This window comes from Fukomys damarensis, unplaced genomic scaffold (genome assembly GCF_012274545.1).
Source record: "Fukomys damarensis isolate Sample0158 unplaced genomic scaffold, DMR_v1.0_HiC HiC_scaffold_17, whole genome shotgun sequence".
Taxonomy (NCBI): Eukaryota; Metazoa; Chordata; class Mammalia; order Rodentia; family Bathyergidae; genus Fukomys; species Fukomys damarensis.
This window is the reverse complement of record NW_022900929.1, coordinates 59760218-59780466: the sequence shown is the minus strand read 5'-3', so window position 1 is coordinate 59780466 and position 20249 is coordinate 59760218. Positions and strand designations below refer to the sequence as shown.

Sequence of the window (20249 nt, the reverse complement as noted above, 5' to 3'; positions counted from 1 at the left end):
AAAAAAAAAAAAAAAAAAAGAAAAAAGAAAAATTTGTGGGAGACTGCAATACTGATTATGCCCAAAGCACGCTGTAAGCAGTGCAGGCTGTACAGAGTTAACCCCACAATTGGCTTGTTTATAGAAGTGGGTCTAGCTGAACCCTATGTGCCAAGGTCAGAGTAACGTATCAAATTCCATTCCCACAACTAAAACCTTCTAACTAAAAGGACAATGTTCTAATAAAAACCATATATTTTGTCTATTCTGTTCCTAATTTGAGAATGCTTTGTCTTGTACTTTACAAGCCTTGTTTAATTTCCACAGAAACTGCATGACTGCATGTCCTCCCATATAGTTCTGCCCTTTTACATAGCTCACCTTCACCCCAGTTGATAACCAAAAAAAATCAGTGGCTTGCTTGGACTGGCCAGCACCTTTGTCGGTTGCACGTGCATTGGTCATCCTGGCTCTCCTCTTTCTGTCTCTCTTAGTTCTATCTTTTAGTTTTGGGGTTTTTTTTCATGCCTGTGTTGTACACTGGGCAGGAGACTGGAGTCTACTGAATAAGTTACCAGTAATGTTTTAGGGATTCCCAGTAAATTTATTTTAACACAGGCTGAGCACAAACAATGAGCCAAGAACAGTACTGGGCTAAAAGTTTTATCTATTTAACCCTCTGAAATAAATACTACTGTTCTCATTTTAAAAATGAAATGGATTTGGTCACGTTAATTTATGAAAGCCACACCATGTGTAGCTGACTCCAAATCCCAGTAGCTTTACTACATAACCAGTGATTTTCTTAAAAGCAGCAATTATAAGGTTACTTATAAAGCATAATTGATCCAATAACTGCTAATTTTATTTAGATCACGTTACTCTTAGATTCATGTAGATTTAAAAAGGGATATGAAAAATACTTTAATTTTATAATTCAGAAAAATAATTCAATAATCTTCTTCAATTCAACAAAGAGAAGCATCCTTAAGAAACAGAATCAAAGTTTTATTTTTCAGAGAGTAATGCTAGTTCATGAAAATTATTATACACATCCTGCAATTCTTGATACTGTCACTTCATCAATATAACTCATAAAGATTGCAGGAGAAGGTGCCATTGAAACCCTTTGTAACAATAGAGTAAATCTACTACTTTCCATACCATAATATCCATGGCCAGGACACAAATCACACAATATTCACAAATCTTAATTTAGACCTCTTTTTATTATTTTGCCAAGACTGTAACTTAATGCAACTAACTGAAATACACACATAAAACATTAATTCTCAAACTTGGCTATGTATGAGGATCTCTAGGGAGCTTCAAAACATGCTGACACCTAATGTATTTGACCTGTGTTGGGTCAGGCACCAGAATTTTTAGAGGCTTCTCAAATGATTCTAACAGAAGCTGCAGTTGAGATTCACTAGTATCAAGTAGAGAGAGAGAGAAGATTGTAATATACACTTTACAGTCTAAAACAAACAAACAAAAAATCCTTGGTAAGATGTATTCCTTCACCATCAGAATTTGCCTACCTGCTTATAGACAAAGCAGTGTGTCTTATAAATGCAGATTGTTACTGGTAAATAATAATTGATAGCTGTATTAATTTCCTAGAACTGCTGTAACAAAGCGGCATAAATGTGGTGGCTTAAGTAATAGAAATTTAATGTCACCCAGTTCTGGATACCAGAATTTTGAAATTAAGTTTCAGCTAGGCTGCATTCTCTCTGAGAGCGAGGAATGAAATCCCTCTGTGTTTCTGGTAGTCCCTGGCACTCCTTGTTTGTATACACAGTACTCTAGCCATACAGCTGTCTTCTTTGCATGCCTTCAGATTCTCTTCCCCACTCCCGCTCTGTATCAAGATTTCCAATATTTTTAGGAACACACCAGTCATCCAGTCATACTGTATTAGAATTTACTCTAATGATTTCAGTTTAAATTGACTGCCTCTCTAATGACCCTATTTCAAAATAAGGTCACATTCTGAATTACTGGAAATTAGGAGTTCAGCGTTTTTTTTTTTTTTTTTTGGTGGGGAGAAGGGAGAAAAGACAAAATTTAATCCATAAGAGTAACCAACTATTACAAATGTCAGTGACACTTCTCCAAAGCAGGTGTTCTTAACTTGGGAATGAGAAAATAATTAATTTTTATATTCTCTAATTCTCATGGAAGTACAGTGTTCCCTAGCATTATGAGCACAGTAATAAATCACAGTGGTAGCATAAGCGGTTCTTAAGAGTTAGCAGCTATACAAGTCACTAGTATTTTAATGTTGCACTTTAGTATTTTTAATTATCACAAAATAATATTAACAATAATAACTAGATTGAAATTATAGTTATCATAGATCTGCTACATCTAATGATTTAATACATTAACAATGATGCATACAAACAGTAATATATTATTACATAATACTTTCATGATCTCATTACAGTAAAACTAATTTTAATTGCAGTGTAGGCATTAAACATTCTGAGAAGAGGTCTAAATTTTTAAAAGTTTAATAACCTATAGTCTTAGTTAGACTTAAGGTTTTATAAACTTAGTAATCAAACAATATATAGAGTATTATACATTAGTGCTGTTAAACTTTTATTTTTACTGTGACCCACTATGAGAATACATATTTTACAAATAACCCAATATGCAGTCTTAGCTCTCTTTCACTTAGCTCAAAATTGCAACAAACAGATCACAAAACAATATAAGGTATGCACTCTGGCATTTTCTATTCTAATTCTTTTCATCAAAAAAAATTTGCCAGTTTTGACTAACTGAATTCATTTCATAACTACTCCTGGAACATAAATTAAGTAAACCTGTTAAAAATCTTTTAGTGACATTTCTTTAGAAATGCCTCCTAACATATTTTAACAGGTAAAATGTTATGACTACTACTCATGTACTATTTTAAAAACAGACATCATCATTTTAGAGGTGGAATCCAGAAGGGCAACAACTCAACTGTTCAATAGCTAGCCAGGGTTCATTTAGATAACTAGTAATGTAAATTTCATAATTTGAATGGGAGTATAAATTTAAATTTTACCAAATGTTGGAAGGAAAAGAGGTACAATATTGAATATTTTATGCCTAAATCATTCTTAAAAATATAAAATGCTTTCAATACATAATGTTAAATTTCACAAAGGATATATACTCATCTGCTACTGCAAAATCAGGCAAAAACATTTTCTAAACCAATAATACTTACTTAATCCCAAGGTAAAAACAATTTACCTGTAGTAAACTCGTAGTGTCTGAATTTCTTCCTCTAGTTTTTTGTATTGTTCAACTGCAGTTTCTTTTGCTTGATGCATTGATAACAACTTTACCTGCAAGTGATTAATACATTTTGAAAATATAGTATTAATTCTTTTTGTAAAAATGGATTAGTACAATTTGAATCTTGCATTTCTGTTAGTTTAAAAACCTACAATATTTTAGTAGTATAATGATTCCCCACAAAATATTCCAAATATATTTACAAAAATACTAAAGTCAAGAATATATTAAATTAACCAACTTTTCTCATTACTAAACTTCAACCTTATTTTATCTGCATCATCAGATATATGGCCTTCTGCAATGTTTAACTTTATACATAGTATTCAGAATGTGGAACACAGGTTCGGAGCAATATCTCCAGTAGAGATAAGCACAATGGGTATTTCACACACAAATTTAATGTGGCTCCACTGCCTGAACACACTAGATTTTCTTTTAACTTTATTAATAGTAAAACTCAGAAAATTCAAAATGTTGTTAAGCTATCTTTGATATTTAATGTGAAGTAATACACAGGACTGCAATCTGATTCTTACAGATATGATTTAACCTTTTCTATTCCTTTTTGCAGAGAAACAAGGCCCATAATGAGAATGACAACAACCTTGGATGTTAGGGATATTGTATTTAAATGATGCTACTGATGACCCCTAACTGTAATATTCAAGTTTTAAAGATGATCAGCTTTTTTAAATATTTAGATTAATATTTAACTGATATATAAAATTATACCTATTAATGGGTAATATTATGCTTTGATACATATATACATTGTGTAATAGTTAATTAAGGTTAAGCGTATCTATCATCTCAAACATCTCTCATGTCTTTATGGTGAAAAATGTTCAACATATTTTCTTCTAGCTTTTTGAAATGTGCAGTTCGTTACTGTTATCTATAGGGATTCTTTTGGAAAAGGTTTAAAGTAGTAATTTAAAAATAATTTGTTGCATTCTCACCACCATTTCTGTTAGACTTTAAACAGTGTCAAAAAAGTTTTCAACATTAACTTTTTAAATATGGTACTGATAAGTCAGGTTTTAGTAGTGTTTATTAAAGTTTAATTTACAGGAAAAGATTGTCTTTTTCTTTAAATGATGTTTGACATATAATACAGAGCTCATAGATAACAATCCTCACAACACCAATGTCAATAATTGAAAATTTAGAAGTGGAGTTTCAGAATTTTGCTGAACACATGTGATTTCACTGGAATTATTTTCTTCTTAAGAATGTAGTCATAAGAAAAATCATGAAATCCTAATTATAGGAAAATTAATTAGTGTAATGTAAGGGAACATTAGAGAATGCTCATTAATGCCATGTAGTTTAGATCTTTGTATAGAAGTTTATGCATAAGATATTAATTTGTTCTTTACCTGGACTAGAGGAAAGAATAACTTCTTACTTAAATTTAAAATGATTGAATACTTTTCTTAACATGCTGTATTCCACAATAGATGAAACATTCTCAAAAAGTGCAAAAAGAATTTAAACTAAACTGGTTGGTTCTTGATGTCAATTATTAACTGCTTTGCTATTTTTCACTGTACTAAAAGTGTGATTGAAATGATAACTTGGAAGGCACAGATACTATGACTAATGGCAAGTTTAAAAGAATCACAAAAAATAGATGCGTCACATTCAACTTAGGAAACCTCAAACATCCTGTTGTGTGGATTTAAGGAATTCCTATCAAATACTGGACAGGTGATAAAAAATTTAGATAAATAAATATTGTTAATCCTAAGTACCTAAAAACAGCAAAATATATGGTCAATAAGGAAATTAACTCAATAGTAAAAGTGTGAAATATCCTTGAAGAAGCATATCATACTTTATATAATACCATACATTTATGTAATCCATACTTTATGTAACACCATGTATTAACATAAAGGGAATGTTCTTAAAGGAAATCAGAAAGTTTAGATTTTGTCTAGAAATGTCCATAATGAAAATGTGATCATGGTAACTTTACTTAAATTTTCATGCTTAATGTAATATTGAACATTTTACTTTCACTCTACACATAGTAGGCACTGAAGAAAGATAAATTTAACTCGTGTAGGAAAATGAATGCACTTTGGGAAAATAACGTTAAATGAAATAAATCAGACCCATAAGTGTAAATATTCCATGATTTCTCTTAAATGAAAAAATCTAAATTTTAGAGAACAAAGTAAAAGACAGCTAATAAGAAGTAGGTAGACAGATCTTTCTCAGATGGGGAGGGGATGGAGAAAATGGAGGGAGGCAGGGAGGGAAGGAGAAAGAGGAAGGAAAAGGGATGAAACAATAATTAATATGTGCTATGTACATGTACCAACTCCACACAAGGGATATGTGCATTATATACTGCAAATGTGCTACTAAAAACACTTCATTCAGTTTCTTAATTCCCAAAGTCTCATTTCCTGTCTAGGCTCTAGTGGCTACCTTCCAAGTTATAAACTTTCTGGCTGTCCAGTCTCCATTATCAGACATAGGCTTATGTGGCCAGCATGTCTTTTCTTGGTATCTTTGTGTCAAGGACGAACTTTAGCTGCCATCCCCTCAGGCCTAAGATTGAGGTTGTCTCATCATAGTTGTATCCCACTAGCACCGGATGAAAGCAAATTTTGATAATATCAGTTGTGCTCCTGGGTCCATGTGTAGAGAAGACAGAACCAGATCTATTTCATTTTTTAAAGTTTTACAGATTTTTACTAGTGCATGTTTGTAGGATATGATTACACGGATTGTGGAGAAACTTGCCGGGTATATAAAGCCTTTTTTTGGTGTGCAAGGGTTATGGAAATTTGGTTTAGTTTGAGTTGACTGGCCATTACATGCACTGTAAAAACACCATCATTTAAATGTTGTTTATTTTTATTGTATTTCTAAGAGTCATTATTAACATAATTCTATCACTATAGAAAAAAATAAATTTCCTTTAAAAAACAATATAGAAATTGGTAAATTAGAAAGCTTTCTTATTTTTTCTTACATACTATTCCCACATTTCTGACACTTACTTTTATAAAAACTGTACACATTCATAAGATATCTACTTGTTAAGTAATGATAGCAAACATGTTTTATTATGTTTATTATGTTATGTATGTATACATATGTTTTATATATATATATATATATATATATGTGCAATACTACACATCCTCTCTACTGGGGTTGTTGCGTATCCTTCAAGAGAAAGTCTATACATATACAAGCATATATGGGCATATGAAAATAAATGCTGTTTTTTACAAATTGAGAAAGTGACATTTTCAATATAAGCCTTCCTTTAAATTTTAGAAAAATGCTTGTTATTTTATTTCAAGTTTTAGAACAATCCTTCATCCTGTCCCACATATTACACTTACCAGTCCTTATGCTTCCTTCTCTCCCAGCCCCAAAGTAAAACACTTCCATGAATTTGGAGTCATCATTTTCGAGAACATTTTACACTTTTGTACAGAATATCTTTATTAAAATATATATTGTTTAGAGTGTTCAACATATTTCATACACAATTGTTATTGGTCAATTATTTACACTGATACATGTAACTATTCTTATAATGTTTACCTTCATACATGTCTCCTGTGTTACAGATTTATGTGGACTTATTTTTATATATTATTACACATTTTATGCTTAGCATCATTTTCTTTGCTTTTTTTCTCTGACTTATGTTGGATTTTTCTGTATTTCTCTATATACTGTTTAGAAACTCCATGTACTCTAACTTCACTCATTCATTACTGGGATCTTGTATCTTTACATGATGTATCTTGGTTCTTATTTTTTCCCCATTGCCCTAGCCTCCCTTCTCTCCTTCACCCCTCCCTATGTACAAAGACTTTGCTTCCATTTTTTCCTTTCATTTTTTTCTCTTTCCTTTTTACCTTTGCCCTACATCTCCCATTTGCAGAATACCTTTAGACCTTTTCTTCCTATAACAAAATATAAATTATACATTTTGACTCTTATTTACACTTTTAGTTTATCACACCAGAGAAACTATACAGTATCTACAAGTGTGTCCTATGAATTTCACTTAAGAGTATGTTCTCAATGTGAATCCATTTAGCTATAATTGTCTCTAGTTTCTTGTTCTTTATGGCTGATAGTACTCAATTTTGTAAAAAACAACCAAACAACAACAAAAACCCCACATCTTTTTTATCCAGTCTCCAGTTGATTGGCAATTGTGCTGTCTCCAAGTTTTAGCTATTACAAACTGTGCCTCTATAAACATGGGTAAGCACTGTGGTATGATTCTTTTAATTCTTTTGGGGAAGACACTCAGCAGAGGAATATCTGGGTCAAATGGGACTTCCAATCCTAGTTTTTTAAGATATCTCTAAATTGACTTCCACAATGGTTACACCAGTCTGCACTCCCACCAACAATGAAGGGTACCTTTCTACCCACACCCCTGCCAGCATTTCTTATTGCTTGATTTCTTGATAGCAGCCATTCTTTCTGGGTTGAGGTAGAATCTCAGTATTGTTTTCATCTGCATCTCTTGAATGAACAGTGATGTTGAACATTTTTTCATACATTTATTTGCTGCTTTTTCTTCTGTCTGAGAAATGTCTGCTCATTTCAGATGCCCATTTTTGAAGTGGATCTTTATATTTGGGGGGCTTGATTTTTTGAGTATTTTATATATTCTAGATAGTAGACCTTTGTCCGAGGAACAGCTGGTAAAAATTATTTCCCATATTGTAGGTTGACTCTTAGCTCTGTTGGTGGTTTCTCTTGCAGTGCAGATTTTCAATAAGATGAGATCTCAGTTGTTGATTCTTTGTGCTATTTTCCATGTTACTAAAGATTTGTACATAAAGTCTTTTCCTATGCAATGTCTTCAAAAGTTCTACCTACCTAGCTTATCTTCCAACAAGTTTAGTGTTTCTGTTTTAATATTTAGATCTTTAATCCACTTTGATTTTAGTTTAGTGCATGGTGAAAGATAGGGGTCTACTTTTAACCTTTGGCAAGGCAAAAGCCAGTTTTTCCAACACCATTTATTAAAGAGGCTATCTTTCCTTCCACTGAGGATGGTTGGCCCCTTTGTCAAGGATGAGTTAGCTGAGTATGTCTGGAGTTGTTTCTGCATCTTCTAATCTATTCCAATGATCCTCAAGTCTGTTTCTTTGCCAATACTATGCTGTTTTTATCACAGTGGCTTTGTAGTATAGTTTCCCACTATTCTACTGAATCTGTCAATTAAGTCTAGAAGTCTTTTGGCAGAGTTTTTTGGATCTTCTATGTAGAGTATCATATCATCTGCAAATAGTGACAGTTTAACTTCTTCCTTTCCTATCTTTATTGCTTTTATTTCTTTCTCTTGTCTAATTGCTGTGGCTAATGTTTCTATAAATATATTGAACAGGAGTGGTGATAGTGGACATACTTGCCTTGTTCCTAATTTTAGCATTAAGGTTTTCAGTTTTTGACCATTTAGTATGATGTTGCCTGTTGGCTTTTCATAGATAGCCTTTATCAATTGAGGTAAAGATCATCTATTATAATATTCTGCAGGGTTTTTATCATGAATGTGTGCTAAATTTTGTCAAATGCCTTTCCTGCATCTTGAAATGATCATACGGTTTTTGACCTTGACTCTGCTAATATAGTGTATTATATTTATTTATTTACATGTATTGAACCATCTTTGCATCCCTGGGAGAAATCCGACTTGGTAAGGTGTATGATCTTCTTGATGATCCTCTGTATTATGTTTGCCACTATCCTATTGAGGATTTTTGCATCTATGTTCATTAGAGAGATTGGCCTGTAGTTCTTTTTTTGTTGTTGTTGGGTCTTTCCCTGGTTTTTGAAACAAAGTAATGCTTGCTACCAGGAATTAATTTGGAAGTATTGCTGCCCTTTCAATTTCATTTAAAAGTTTAAAGAGTACTGGCAGTTCTTCTCTAAATGTTTTATAGAATTCAGCAGTGAAGCCATCAGGACCCGGGCTTTTTTCCTTGTAGGTAAATTTTTCTTTACATTTTCAGTTTCACAGATTGTAACTGAGGTGTTTAGAATTTTTATATCTTCTTCATTCAACTTTGTTAATTCATATATATCTAGAAATCGTCTACTTCTCTGTTTTCCATTTTTTTTAAGAGTACAGATTCTCAAAGTAGGTACTGATGATCCTCTGGATTTCTGCTGGATCTGTTGTGACTTCACCTTTTTCATTCCTAAATGCATGAATTTGAGCCTTTTATTTCCTGTTTTTGATAAAGTTGGCTAAGGGTTTATCAATTTTATTTATTCTTTCAAAAACCAACTCTGATTCATTGATTTTTTTTTTGTATCATTCTCTTAGTCTCCATTGCACTGACTTCTGCTAGATCTTTATACTTTCCTCCCTTGTACGAACTTTGAGTTTCTCTTGCCCTTCTTTTTTCTAGAAGCTTTAGATTCAGCATTAGGTTTTTCTTTTAGGGCTTGAAATACCTCACTCCAGGCTCTCCTTGACTTAAAGATTTGTGTTGAAAAGTCTGCTGTGATTCTGCTGGGCTTCCCTTTGTATGTGATTTTTTTTCTTTTGTCTAACTGCTTGTAGTATTTTGTTCTTCTGTTGGGTTTCCAGGATCTTGATTATTATGTGTGTATGTGTAGATTTTTTCTTAAATCATGGCTAGGTGGAATCCTACATGCCTACCTTATCTGTATGTCAAATTCTTTTGCTCTGTTTGGAAAGTTTTCTGTCATCAATTCTGTGAACAATTTTTTTTAATGTCATTTGTATTTTTTCCTGCTTTCTCATGGACACCTATCAGTCTTATATTGTTCTTCTTTGTATCATCCAGGGGCTGTTGGATTGATTTCTCATGTTCCCTTAACATTTTTAAAAAGACTTCTTTTTCCAATTCTTTTTTTTATTGAGTTTATTGGTACAATCTAGGTATACAATACAGTTACATTCATTATTGGGATCCTGTACCTTTACATGACAGGTCTTGATTCTCATTTTTTTCCCTTGTCCCTGCCCTCCCTTCACCCCCTCCTCCCCTCCCCATTTACAAATACTTTGTTTTCATTTTTTCATTTTCTCATATTTTTTTCCTCTTCCTTATTACCTTTCCCCCACCCTTCCCACTTTCCCTACACCTTTAGCCCTTTACTTATTTCACATTACTAAGTATCTCATTAGGATCTTGTGTACTGTTATAGTTTTTCACACCAGAGAAAGTATTCAGTATTTCAGTTAAAGAAATCTCTGTAAGAACATTAAAAATAAAACTAAAAAGGAATGTAAAAGAGAAAAGGCAATGATGTAAAACTAAAATAATCCTTAATTCTGAAGATGAAAATGGTCCCTGATCATATTTAAATGGCTTCTTGCTCTTTTAGTCTTATATTGTTCTTTTTTTCCATTATTTAGAGAATACTTTATTAGTTTCTGTAATCAAACCCACATAGATATGACCTTACATATTTAATACAGTGCATTACCCCTGTACAAATGGAAAAAAATTAACATTTCTAGATCAATATGGCTGTTAATTTCTGTACAATGCCAACTCAACACAGTAACTTGGATAACTTTTTCCAAGGTCAACAGCACAGTTAAAATTTCCAAAAATTCAAATTATATATATATATATATATACATATATATGTATATATATATACATAAATATATTTATATTTATATAAAAATACCAATAAAAGCAGTATGTTATGCATCAATAGCAGCAACAGCTTTTCCAGGTTCTGTAGTCATCTGAACAAAATTATAGACATTCAGCACACTCCATTAAAAAAACAAAAACAAAAAAACAAAGAAAAGAATAATACCCAGAAAACAGCAAAATTCTGTTGCTGTTGTGGTACCTGGCACCGTTTTTTTTATTAGCATCTTAATCATTATCTGGAAAGAGAACATTCTAGAGTAATATCATTAAAAATCGCTCTGATAAAGCACGGTCACTATTATGCATCATAAAGCAGGTACAAGATATTTTACATTCACAGAGGTATGATACAGTACCATCCTACATCTATAATACTAGAATCAGTTTTGGTTTGTAATTTACTTTTTCTGCAAATAAGATTGATACCTTTGCTTTTTTCTGGGCTCCTGTCACATGGAGAATTGTTTTCCATCCTTTCACTTTCAGTCTACGGGCTTCTTTTTGCACCACTAGGTGTGTTTCTTGTATACAACATATTGTTGGATTTTTGCTTCTTATTCCATTCTGCCAGTCTATTTCTCTTGATTGGTGAGTTGAGACCATTGACACTGATGGTTATAACTGATATGTACTGACATTATTGTCCTGTTATTGGCCTTTTGTTGACTTTTTACTTTTTCACCATCTCCTTTTAGTTTCTTGCCTTGCCTATTTGATTTGCTCTGTTGGGCCTCATAGTGTTGTTACCTTCATTATCTTTTTCTAGGATCTTGTTTAGAATTGCTTGTAGTGCTGGTTTGGTACTCATGTAGTTTTTCAGGTGTTTTTGTTGTGAAAGTATCTTATTTCCTCATCCATTTTAAAAGAGAGTTTTGGAGGATACATCAGTCTAGGTTGGAGGTTGTTCTCAAAAAGACTCTTTTTTAATGGTCACTGATCTCCATCCTGTCTTCTATATATGATAACCTGTCTTCAGATTGGCAAAGTCTGTTATGTAAACTTTCAATAGAGTTTTTAATCTCCTGGATGTCTGTTTGAATCTGTTTCATGGATTCCCCTTCTTTCCTGTTCTGGGCATTCATGGCTTCTATTGTGGTCCTGAGCTCATGGTTTTTCGGGGTTTTTTTTCATCTGTTTCTGTTCTAGAATCTCTAATCATGTCATTCATTCTTCTCACCATCTCTGTAGTTATCTGGGAAGTTATTACTGTTTTAAATTTTTCTACAACCTCATGCATCTGTTTTGTTGCTTTCTGTGCTATCAGTTCAGGGTGTCCAAGTGGTTAATTATCAGATTTTTCTACTTCATTACCCACAGAATTTGCCCTTGGTAAGCTTGAAGTTCATATTTGTGCTTGAGGCTTGTTTGAATGTCTTCCCATTTTTACTTTGCTATTGGTACTGTCCTTCATTTCATACCTGGATTAATATTTCGATCTTCCTGTTACAGCTTGTCTTTAGGTTTTGAGTCTCTAATGACTCTGAGGCAATCCCTTTTTCATTATACCAGGAAGGACAACTGATTAGATCAATCACAACATCTTAGCCCAAGTGATACAATTAGCAACAAAAAGCATCAAGCACAGCTTAGAAAATGATGTTTGTGGTAGTTACTAATCTATAGCCTTTAACTGTGTGATTTAAATGAAAATCAAGGCTAGAGCTCAGCACAGTGGCCTTTATGACCCCCCCACCCACCCCTTGTGCTTCTTTGATGTGAATCCAGGTACCAGCACAGCCAAGAGGCCAGAAATGCTTGGGGTGGGGGGGCTGCAGGCCTCCGCACAGCTCTGCCTCTTACTGATCTGTTGCTGAGGTCTGGGGCTGGGGCAAAAGCTTTCAGGCTAGCTCCAGTCAGCTCCACCTCTTAGTGGTCCACAACTTAATTTTAAAGATAACGATGACAAGGATTTCTCCTTGCAGTAACAGTATTCTGAGGAACCCCGTCCTGTTTTGAGAGGCGGGGGTAGCAAGTTTCCAAACATTGATGTAATTACTCATAGTCTAGGTAAGGTAGACAGAGAAAACTGTCTCTCTACCAGATCTAGCAATGATTCAGTATTTGTTGTATTTGAGTTGTAAGTTTGTTCTAGTTTTTAACACACCATTTTTAGTGAACTAGCTTAAATTTTATCTATGCTCTTTCCCAGTACTTTAATATTGATACAGATTTGTATCCCTTCCAGGTTCTGCTTATCATCTTCTATTCTGTGTGGATCTATAATGTGTTCATCTGAACATGCTTCCGTCTGTGACCTATTACTGGACAAAAATATGTGCCGAATTATTTGGTTTTGTCATTCCATTTGACCTGATCCACTCAATTCTGATGTCCCTATTTTAATGGGCTTCCCTTTTTGTAATTTGTAACCGAGATACAACTCATTTCACAACTCCCAAATGTAGTCCTTCTGGTATTGCTTAATCCACATGTTCCTTCTCACTGCTTATTTGTTTGTTTAGGTACTAGGTATGGAACCATTTCTTTTTTTAGAGGATCCTAAAGCAATTCTCTGGTTTCTTCAAAACAATAAATACTGAAGAAACAAGAAAAGGAAGTGTTTATATGTAGTTATGTTTCTGTATTAGTAGTCAAGGATAACAAGGATATTGTAAAGGAGCAAAAAATAAATGAATCATCATGTAACAGGAACTTTCAATAGGATTAACAGCAGATTTCTTATGAGAAAGCATGGAGGGCCAGGGCAAGGAGATGGCATTATAAAAAGGAGGAAACAAAAGACCCGAATATACATCTGACAAAAGATATTCACATGCTGATAAACATATTCAATATCAGTACTTATCAGGGAAATAAAATTTAAGTCACAATATGCTTTCACTTCATCCACAATGAAATAACTAAACATGTATAAATTAGTATAACACTTCTGGGAAATTTTTGAACAATATTTATGTCTATGATCCACCTTGAATTTTACAACTAATAAATCATATATCATTTAATAAGTGAAGAGAAGTCAAGCTAGGGATTTAGTTCAGTGGTGCGGTGTCTGCCTTGCAAGTGCAAGGTCCTGAATTCAATCGTGGGTACGGGGTGGAGGGGGGAAAGAAGTCAAGTCGTTTCTTCATAAGTAATATGAATATTGTAAAAAGACTACTATGTTAATTTTTAATAAAATCATTAAAATTAAAGTCCATAATCATTTATTCATGATACTAAGACACTCAAATTTCTGAAAATCAAAAACATTTTTAAATTTTTGTACTAAAATTCATCAATAATATAACTAAGGTAAAAGTGATACAGAACTATTTATACTTTCCCTTTATCTTAGCGTAAATATTTACATTCAGGCACAACTAAATTGGTTTGATTATTGAGGGTTTTGTGTAATATATAATACATCTACTTTAGTACATTTCTAAAATCTGAAAACATTAGAATTATAAAATTCATCTGGCCAGACTGATGTGTCAGTATGGACATCTATGTTGATTAAAATACTTTTTAAACAGATGAGTAAATTATTATTAGTACCTATTTGTAACATAATTGTGTTTTGGGGGGAGTGGTACATGTATATCTTGATCATTTTTTATTCCTTCACCAGTCCATAGGGGATAAAATACCTTTTATTTAAGATGAATTGATTATGCTTCAAGGCCTTCTGTGATGAGGCTTTGAATTCCTTTCCCAATTTTTATTCTTCCACCATTACTTTAGCCAAGAAGTGAGTACATGGCCTAAATTCTGCCTAATCACAGTATTTCTTCTACTTGGGGCACTAAATCTATTCTTTGCTACCAATCCACGCCAAGCCTTCCAGACTCATCTTAATTATTACTTCCTCTATAAAGTCTTTTCTTGATTCCCTTCCATACACCATAAGATTTCTATCACCTACACAACTGTTAAATAATCGCTTTAAATTTCATTTTATTCTGTATGAATGTTTTTTGAAGTACAATATACAAACAGAACAGAATTCAGAACTCAACAAATTTTTACTAAAACCTTTGTAACCAGAGCAAGATAAACAGAATACAGTGGATTCTCAAGTTACTTCCAGCCTGACATACAAACAACTTGGGTTAATTAGGTTCATCAGCCCCTTATTATTCATAGCGTGTACCCAGGTAAACATCCAGATCTCAGCTATATTGACAAGACCAACTTGAGTTACAACCAGCCCTAGGAAATGATTGAATTATTAATTTAAGGGTATTTCCACTGTATATGCATCATTTCACACCTCTTCATGGTTCTACCTAATGTATACCTTTCTTAAAGGCAATTATAATTGTAACGTCCACCACCATGTATTAGCTATGCCTGTTTTGAACCCACATATTTAAGACTACATATTGTATTATTAATTTAATGAGGCATCATGTAATGTTTTAGAAATAGAAACATTTTAGTGTTTAAATCAGTTTAAATATATCTATTTCCTAAACATCATTTTTTCAAAATTTTGTTATTATTTTTTAGTTAATTTTATGCATATATTTTAGATACACATAATGGTCATATCATAGGAAATTTGTACCTGTACATAATAGATCTTGATTCATCTTTTTGCCCCAATCCCCTCCCCTCTCTTCAACCACTCTTCCTGTCCTCATTTTTAAAAGATTTGTTTCTATTTTTTTCCTTCTATTCTCTTTTTATTCTTTTCTCTTCCTGCCCTTCCCTCTTCACCCCTCCCTTGTTTCCTTTCCCATTTGAACATTTTCTTCCCACATCTTATATACATTTTGGTCCTTATTTACACTTTCAGTTCCTCACACCAGAGAAACAATGTGATATTTAATTAAACATGGTGTCACATATTGAAGATATACTCCTAAGTGAAATAAATAAGTCACACATGTGTAAATACCGAATAGTTTCTCTGGTGTGAATAATCTGCATTAATGCATAAGACCCTAATAAGATTACTGACATTTAGAAATGGGAAGAAAGGAGCTAAAGGTGTAAGGAAGGTGGGATGGGTAGGGGAAGGGTAATAAGGGAAAAGAAAAAAATATGAGATAATGAAAAGATGGAAATAAAGTGTTTGTAGATGGAGAGGGGAGGAGGGGGTGAAGGGAGGGCAGGGGTAAGGGGAAAAAATGAGAATCAAGACTTGTCATGTAGAGGTACAAGATCCCAACAATGAATGTAACTGTACTGTCTCCCTAAAATGTACCAATAAACTCAATTAAAGCTGAAAAAAAAAACATGGTGTCACATTTATTTCACTTAAGAGTATGGTCTCAAGGTCCATCCATTTAACTGGAAATGTCTAATTTACCCTTCTTTATGGCAGAGCAGTACTCCATTGTATGAAAACACCCCATCTTTTTTATCCATTCATCCAGGATGGGCATTTGGGTTGGAATGTTTTCAAGATTTAGCTATTACAAACTGTTCTGCTCAAAACATGGGTGTCTATATATGGCTATGGTATAATGCCTTTAATTATTTTGGGAAAATACCAAGAAGGGGAATAGCTGGGTCAAATGGAACCAATGGTTTAAGATTTTTGAGGAATCTCCACACTGATTTCCACACTGGTTGCACCAGTCTACACTCCCACTAACAGTGAAGAAAGGTTTCTTTTTAGCCACAGCCCTTCCAACATCTGTCATTGGTTGATTTCATGATAATAGCCATTCTTTTTTTTTTTTTTTCAGGGAATGGAGACTCCTTTTTTTCCTTTTTAATATTGAAGCAGAGAAACATTATTTCTGTACCCTCTTAAAAGTCTTATTCACATATAATTCAACCATTTAAAAGGTACACTTCCATTTAAAAGGCTGTATTTTCACAAAGTTCTACAACTACCACCACAATCTAACTGTAGACCATTTTCATCACCTCTTCATGGGAATTGCAGCCTGGGTCTGCAAGAATGAAAGGTTGTTTATCATACTGCATCTTTATTATAACTAAAAAGCCATGAGAGCTGGAGATTTAACTAAGTGGTTCCACCGCCTGCTTTTCAAGCAAAAGGTCTGGAGTTTGATCCCCAGACATTCTTTCTGGAGTAAGATGAAATTTCAGTGTTGTTTTAATTTTTATCTCAAGAAGGACCATGATGTTGAAGATTTTTTCATATATTTATGTGCTATTTGTACTTTATCTGAAGTATATATTTAATTAAGAGGCTCATTTTTGGATTAGGTCTCTAAATCTGGATGGGGTCTTTTTATTCGTAGTTCTTTTTTTTTGGTATAGAACTTGGGCCCTTGAGCTTGTAAGGCAGGAGGCAAAACCACTGAGCAAAATCTCCAGCCCTATTTTTAGTTCTTTAAATATTCTACAAATTGGTTCTTTGAGGAATACAAGGCAAAAATTATTCCTCGCTCTGTAGGTTGTCTCTTCACTCTGTTGGTGGTCTCTTTTGCTGTGAAAAAGGTTGTTAGTAAGATGAGATACCATTTATTGATACTTTGTAATACTTCCTGTGTGATTGGGGTTTTGCCTGCACCTATCTCTTTAAGAGTTCTTCCTATTCTATCTTCCAAAAGAAATAATGCTTCTGTATTAATATTAATATCTCTGGTCCATTTCAGTTTTAGTTTAGTGCTTGGTGGACAGTTTGGGTGTAGGTTTAATCTTTAGCATGTGGAAAGCCAGTTTTTCCTGCACCATTTATTAAACAGACTATCTTTCTTCCAGTGAAAGTGTTTGCCCCTTTGTCAAAGATAAGGCAGCTGAGTATGCCTAGAATTATTTCTGTATCTTCTAATCTGTTCAACTGACCCTCGGGTCTATTTATTTGCTAGTACCATGCTCTTTTTATAATGGTAGTTTTATAGTAGGATTCAAGCCAGGGATGCAAGGATAGTTCAACATATGCAAATAAATAAATGTATCTCTAATGAATATAGATGCAAAAATCCACAATAAGTCACTGGCAAACAGAATGCAGAAAGTCATCAGAAAGATTACACATCATAACCAAGCAGAATTCATCCCAGAATGCAGGGATGGTTCAACATACACAAGTCAAAAATGCAATACATCACCCACATTAACAGAACCAAGGACAAAAACCACATGGTCATCTAAATAGACTCAGAAAAAAAAAAAAACACATTTGACACAGACCAACACACATTCATGGTAAAAACCCCACAGAAAATTGGAAGATGGTTTTTATCTCAATTTGATAAAAGCCATCTATGACAAACCGATAGTCAACATCATAATAAATAATCAAAAAATAAATGGTGCTGGAAAAATTGGGTTTCAACTTGCCAAAGATTAAAACTAGACCTGTAACTCTCATCATGTACTAAACTAAAATTGAAATGGATTAAAGACCTAAATATTAAAACAGAAACACTAAATCAGCTGGAAAAGAGGTTAGGTAGAACTGTAGGAAAAGATTTTATGAACAAAAACAGTTGCCCATGAACTAGCACAATCAACAAGTGGGATCTCTTCTTATTAAACAGCTTCTGAACAGCAAGAGAAAGAACCAATAGTGTGAAGAGACAACATACAACGTGGGAAAAACTTTTCATCAGCTCTTCCTCAGACAAAGGTCTACTATCTACAATATAAAAAGAACTTATAAAAATCATGCCTCCCAAATTTAAAGTCCCAATACAAAAATGCACATCTGAAATGAACAGACACTTCTCAAAGAAACAGAAATAGCAAATAAACAGATGAAAAAAGTTCAACATCGCTGGTCATTTGAGAGATGCAAATGAAAACAAAACTGAGATTCCACATCACTCCAGAAAGAATGGCTGCTATAATGAAATCAACCAATAACAAATGCTGGTGGGACTGTGGGGGAAAGAGAAACCCTGCTCTACTGCTGGTGGGAGTGAAGACTGATGCAATCACTGTGGAAATCAGTATGGAGATACCTCAAAGAACTAGGATTGGAAGTCCCATTTGACCCAGCTATTCCCCTGCTTGGTATCTTCCCCCCAAAAGTAAAAGAAACATACCATAGTGATATATGTTCATCCATGTTCACAGCAGCACAATTCATGATAGCTAAAACTTGGAAGCAGCCCAAGTGACCATCAACAGAAGACTGGATAAAGGAAATGTGTGTGTGTGTGTGTGTGTGTTTGTGTGTGTTTTAATACAATGGAGTACTACTCAGCCATAAAGAATGAGAAACTAGAGACATTTATAGCTAAATGGATGCACACTGAGGTAATACTCTTAAGTGAAATAAATAGCATACATGTGTAAATACTGAATAGTTTTCTAGTGTGAGAAAATGAAAGTGTAAATAAGGACTAAAAGGAATAACAGATAATTTGAAATAGGAAGAAAAGGTGCAAAGTGGAAGGGGAAATGGGAGGGGTAGAGGAAAAGAAAGACGGAAATGGAATTGACGTGAGAAAAAGAAAAAAATGGAAACAGTCTTTGTAGAAAGGGAGGGGTGGAGGGATTGAAGGGAGGGCAGGGGAATGGGGAAAAAATAAGAACCAAGATGGATTATGTAAAGATGTAAATTTCCAATGATAAATGTCACTACATTGCATACTTTAAATGTACCAATAAAATCAATTAATAAAAAAACTGAAAGTTTAGCTGGGCGTGGTGGCTCACACCTGTAATCCCAGCCCTTGGGAGGCTGAGGCAGGAGGATCACTGTGAGTTCAAGACCAGCCTGGGCTACATAGTGAGTTCCAGGTCAATCTCAACTACATAGTGAGACTCTGTCTCAAAAAATAAAAAAACAAACAAACAACAACAACAAAAAACTGAAAGTTTCTCTCTAAAATCAAGAACAAGACAAGGATGTCCACTATCCCCACTGTGATTCAATATAGGGCTGGAAATATTAATTGGAACAATTAGACAAGACCAAGAAATAAAAAGAATAAGGACAGGAAATGAAGAAGTTAAATTATCATTACTTGCAGATGACATGATATTCTACATAGAAGTTCCCCAAAACTTCAAAAGACTTAGATTTAAAAACCAAATTCAGTAGCATAGTTGGATATAAAGTCAATACTCAAAAATCAATAGCATTCCTGTACACCAATTACAAATCCACTGAGAGAGAAATTAAGAAAATATCTTTCACAATAGCTTAGAAAAAAAATAAAGAAATACTTAGGAATCAATCTAATGCAGGGAGTAGAAGGCCTTTACGTTGAAAACTACACTACTCTGAAAAAGGAGATCAAAGGGGATATCAGAAAACGGAAAGATATCCCTTGTTCTTGGGGTAGGAAGAACCAATATACGAAAATGGCCATATTTTCAGAATTATTATATAGATTTAAGAAATACCAATCAAAAATACCAGCAGCATACCTCACAGGATTAGAGAAAACAATCCTAAAATTCATTGGGGACCAAAAGAGACCTAGAGTAACAAAG

At 33.6% G+C, this 20249-nt stretch overlaps 1 protein-coding gene across 7 annotated transcripts in view; it reads right to left on the bottom strand.

The window, feature by feature from the left end:
- The window catches only part of Mipol1 (mirror-image polydactyly 1), a 301689-nt gene that overhangs the window by 106700 nt on the left and 174740 nt on the right, over positions 1 to 20249 (bottom strand). For all 7 annotated transcript variants that reach the window (XM_010632664.3, XM_010632658.3, XM_010632659.1 and 4 more), the window contains one exon: positions 3241 to 3335. In XM_010632664.3, the coding sequence (XP_010630966.1) occupies positions 3241 to 3335 (95 nt within the window). The remainder of the gene's footprint in view (positions 1 to 3240; positions 3336 to 20249) is intronic.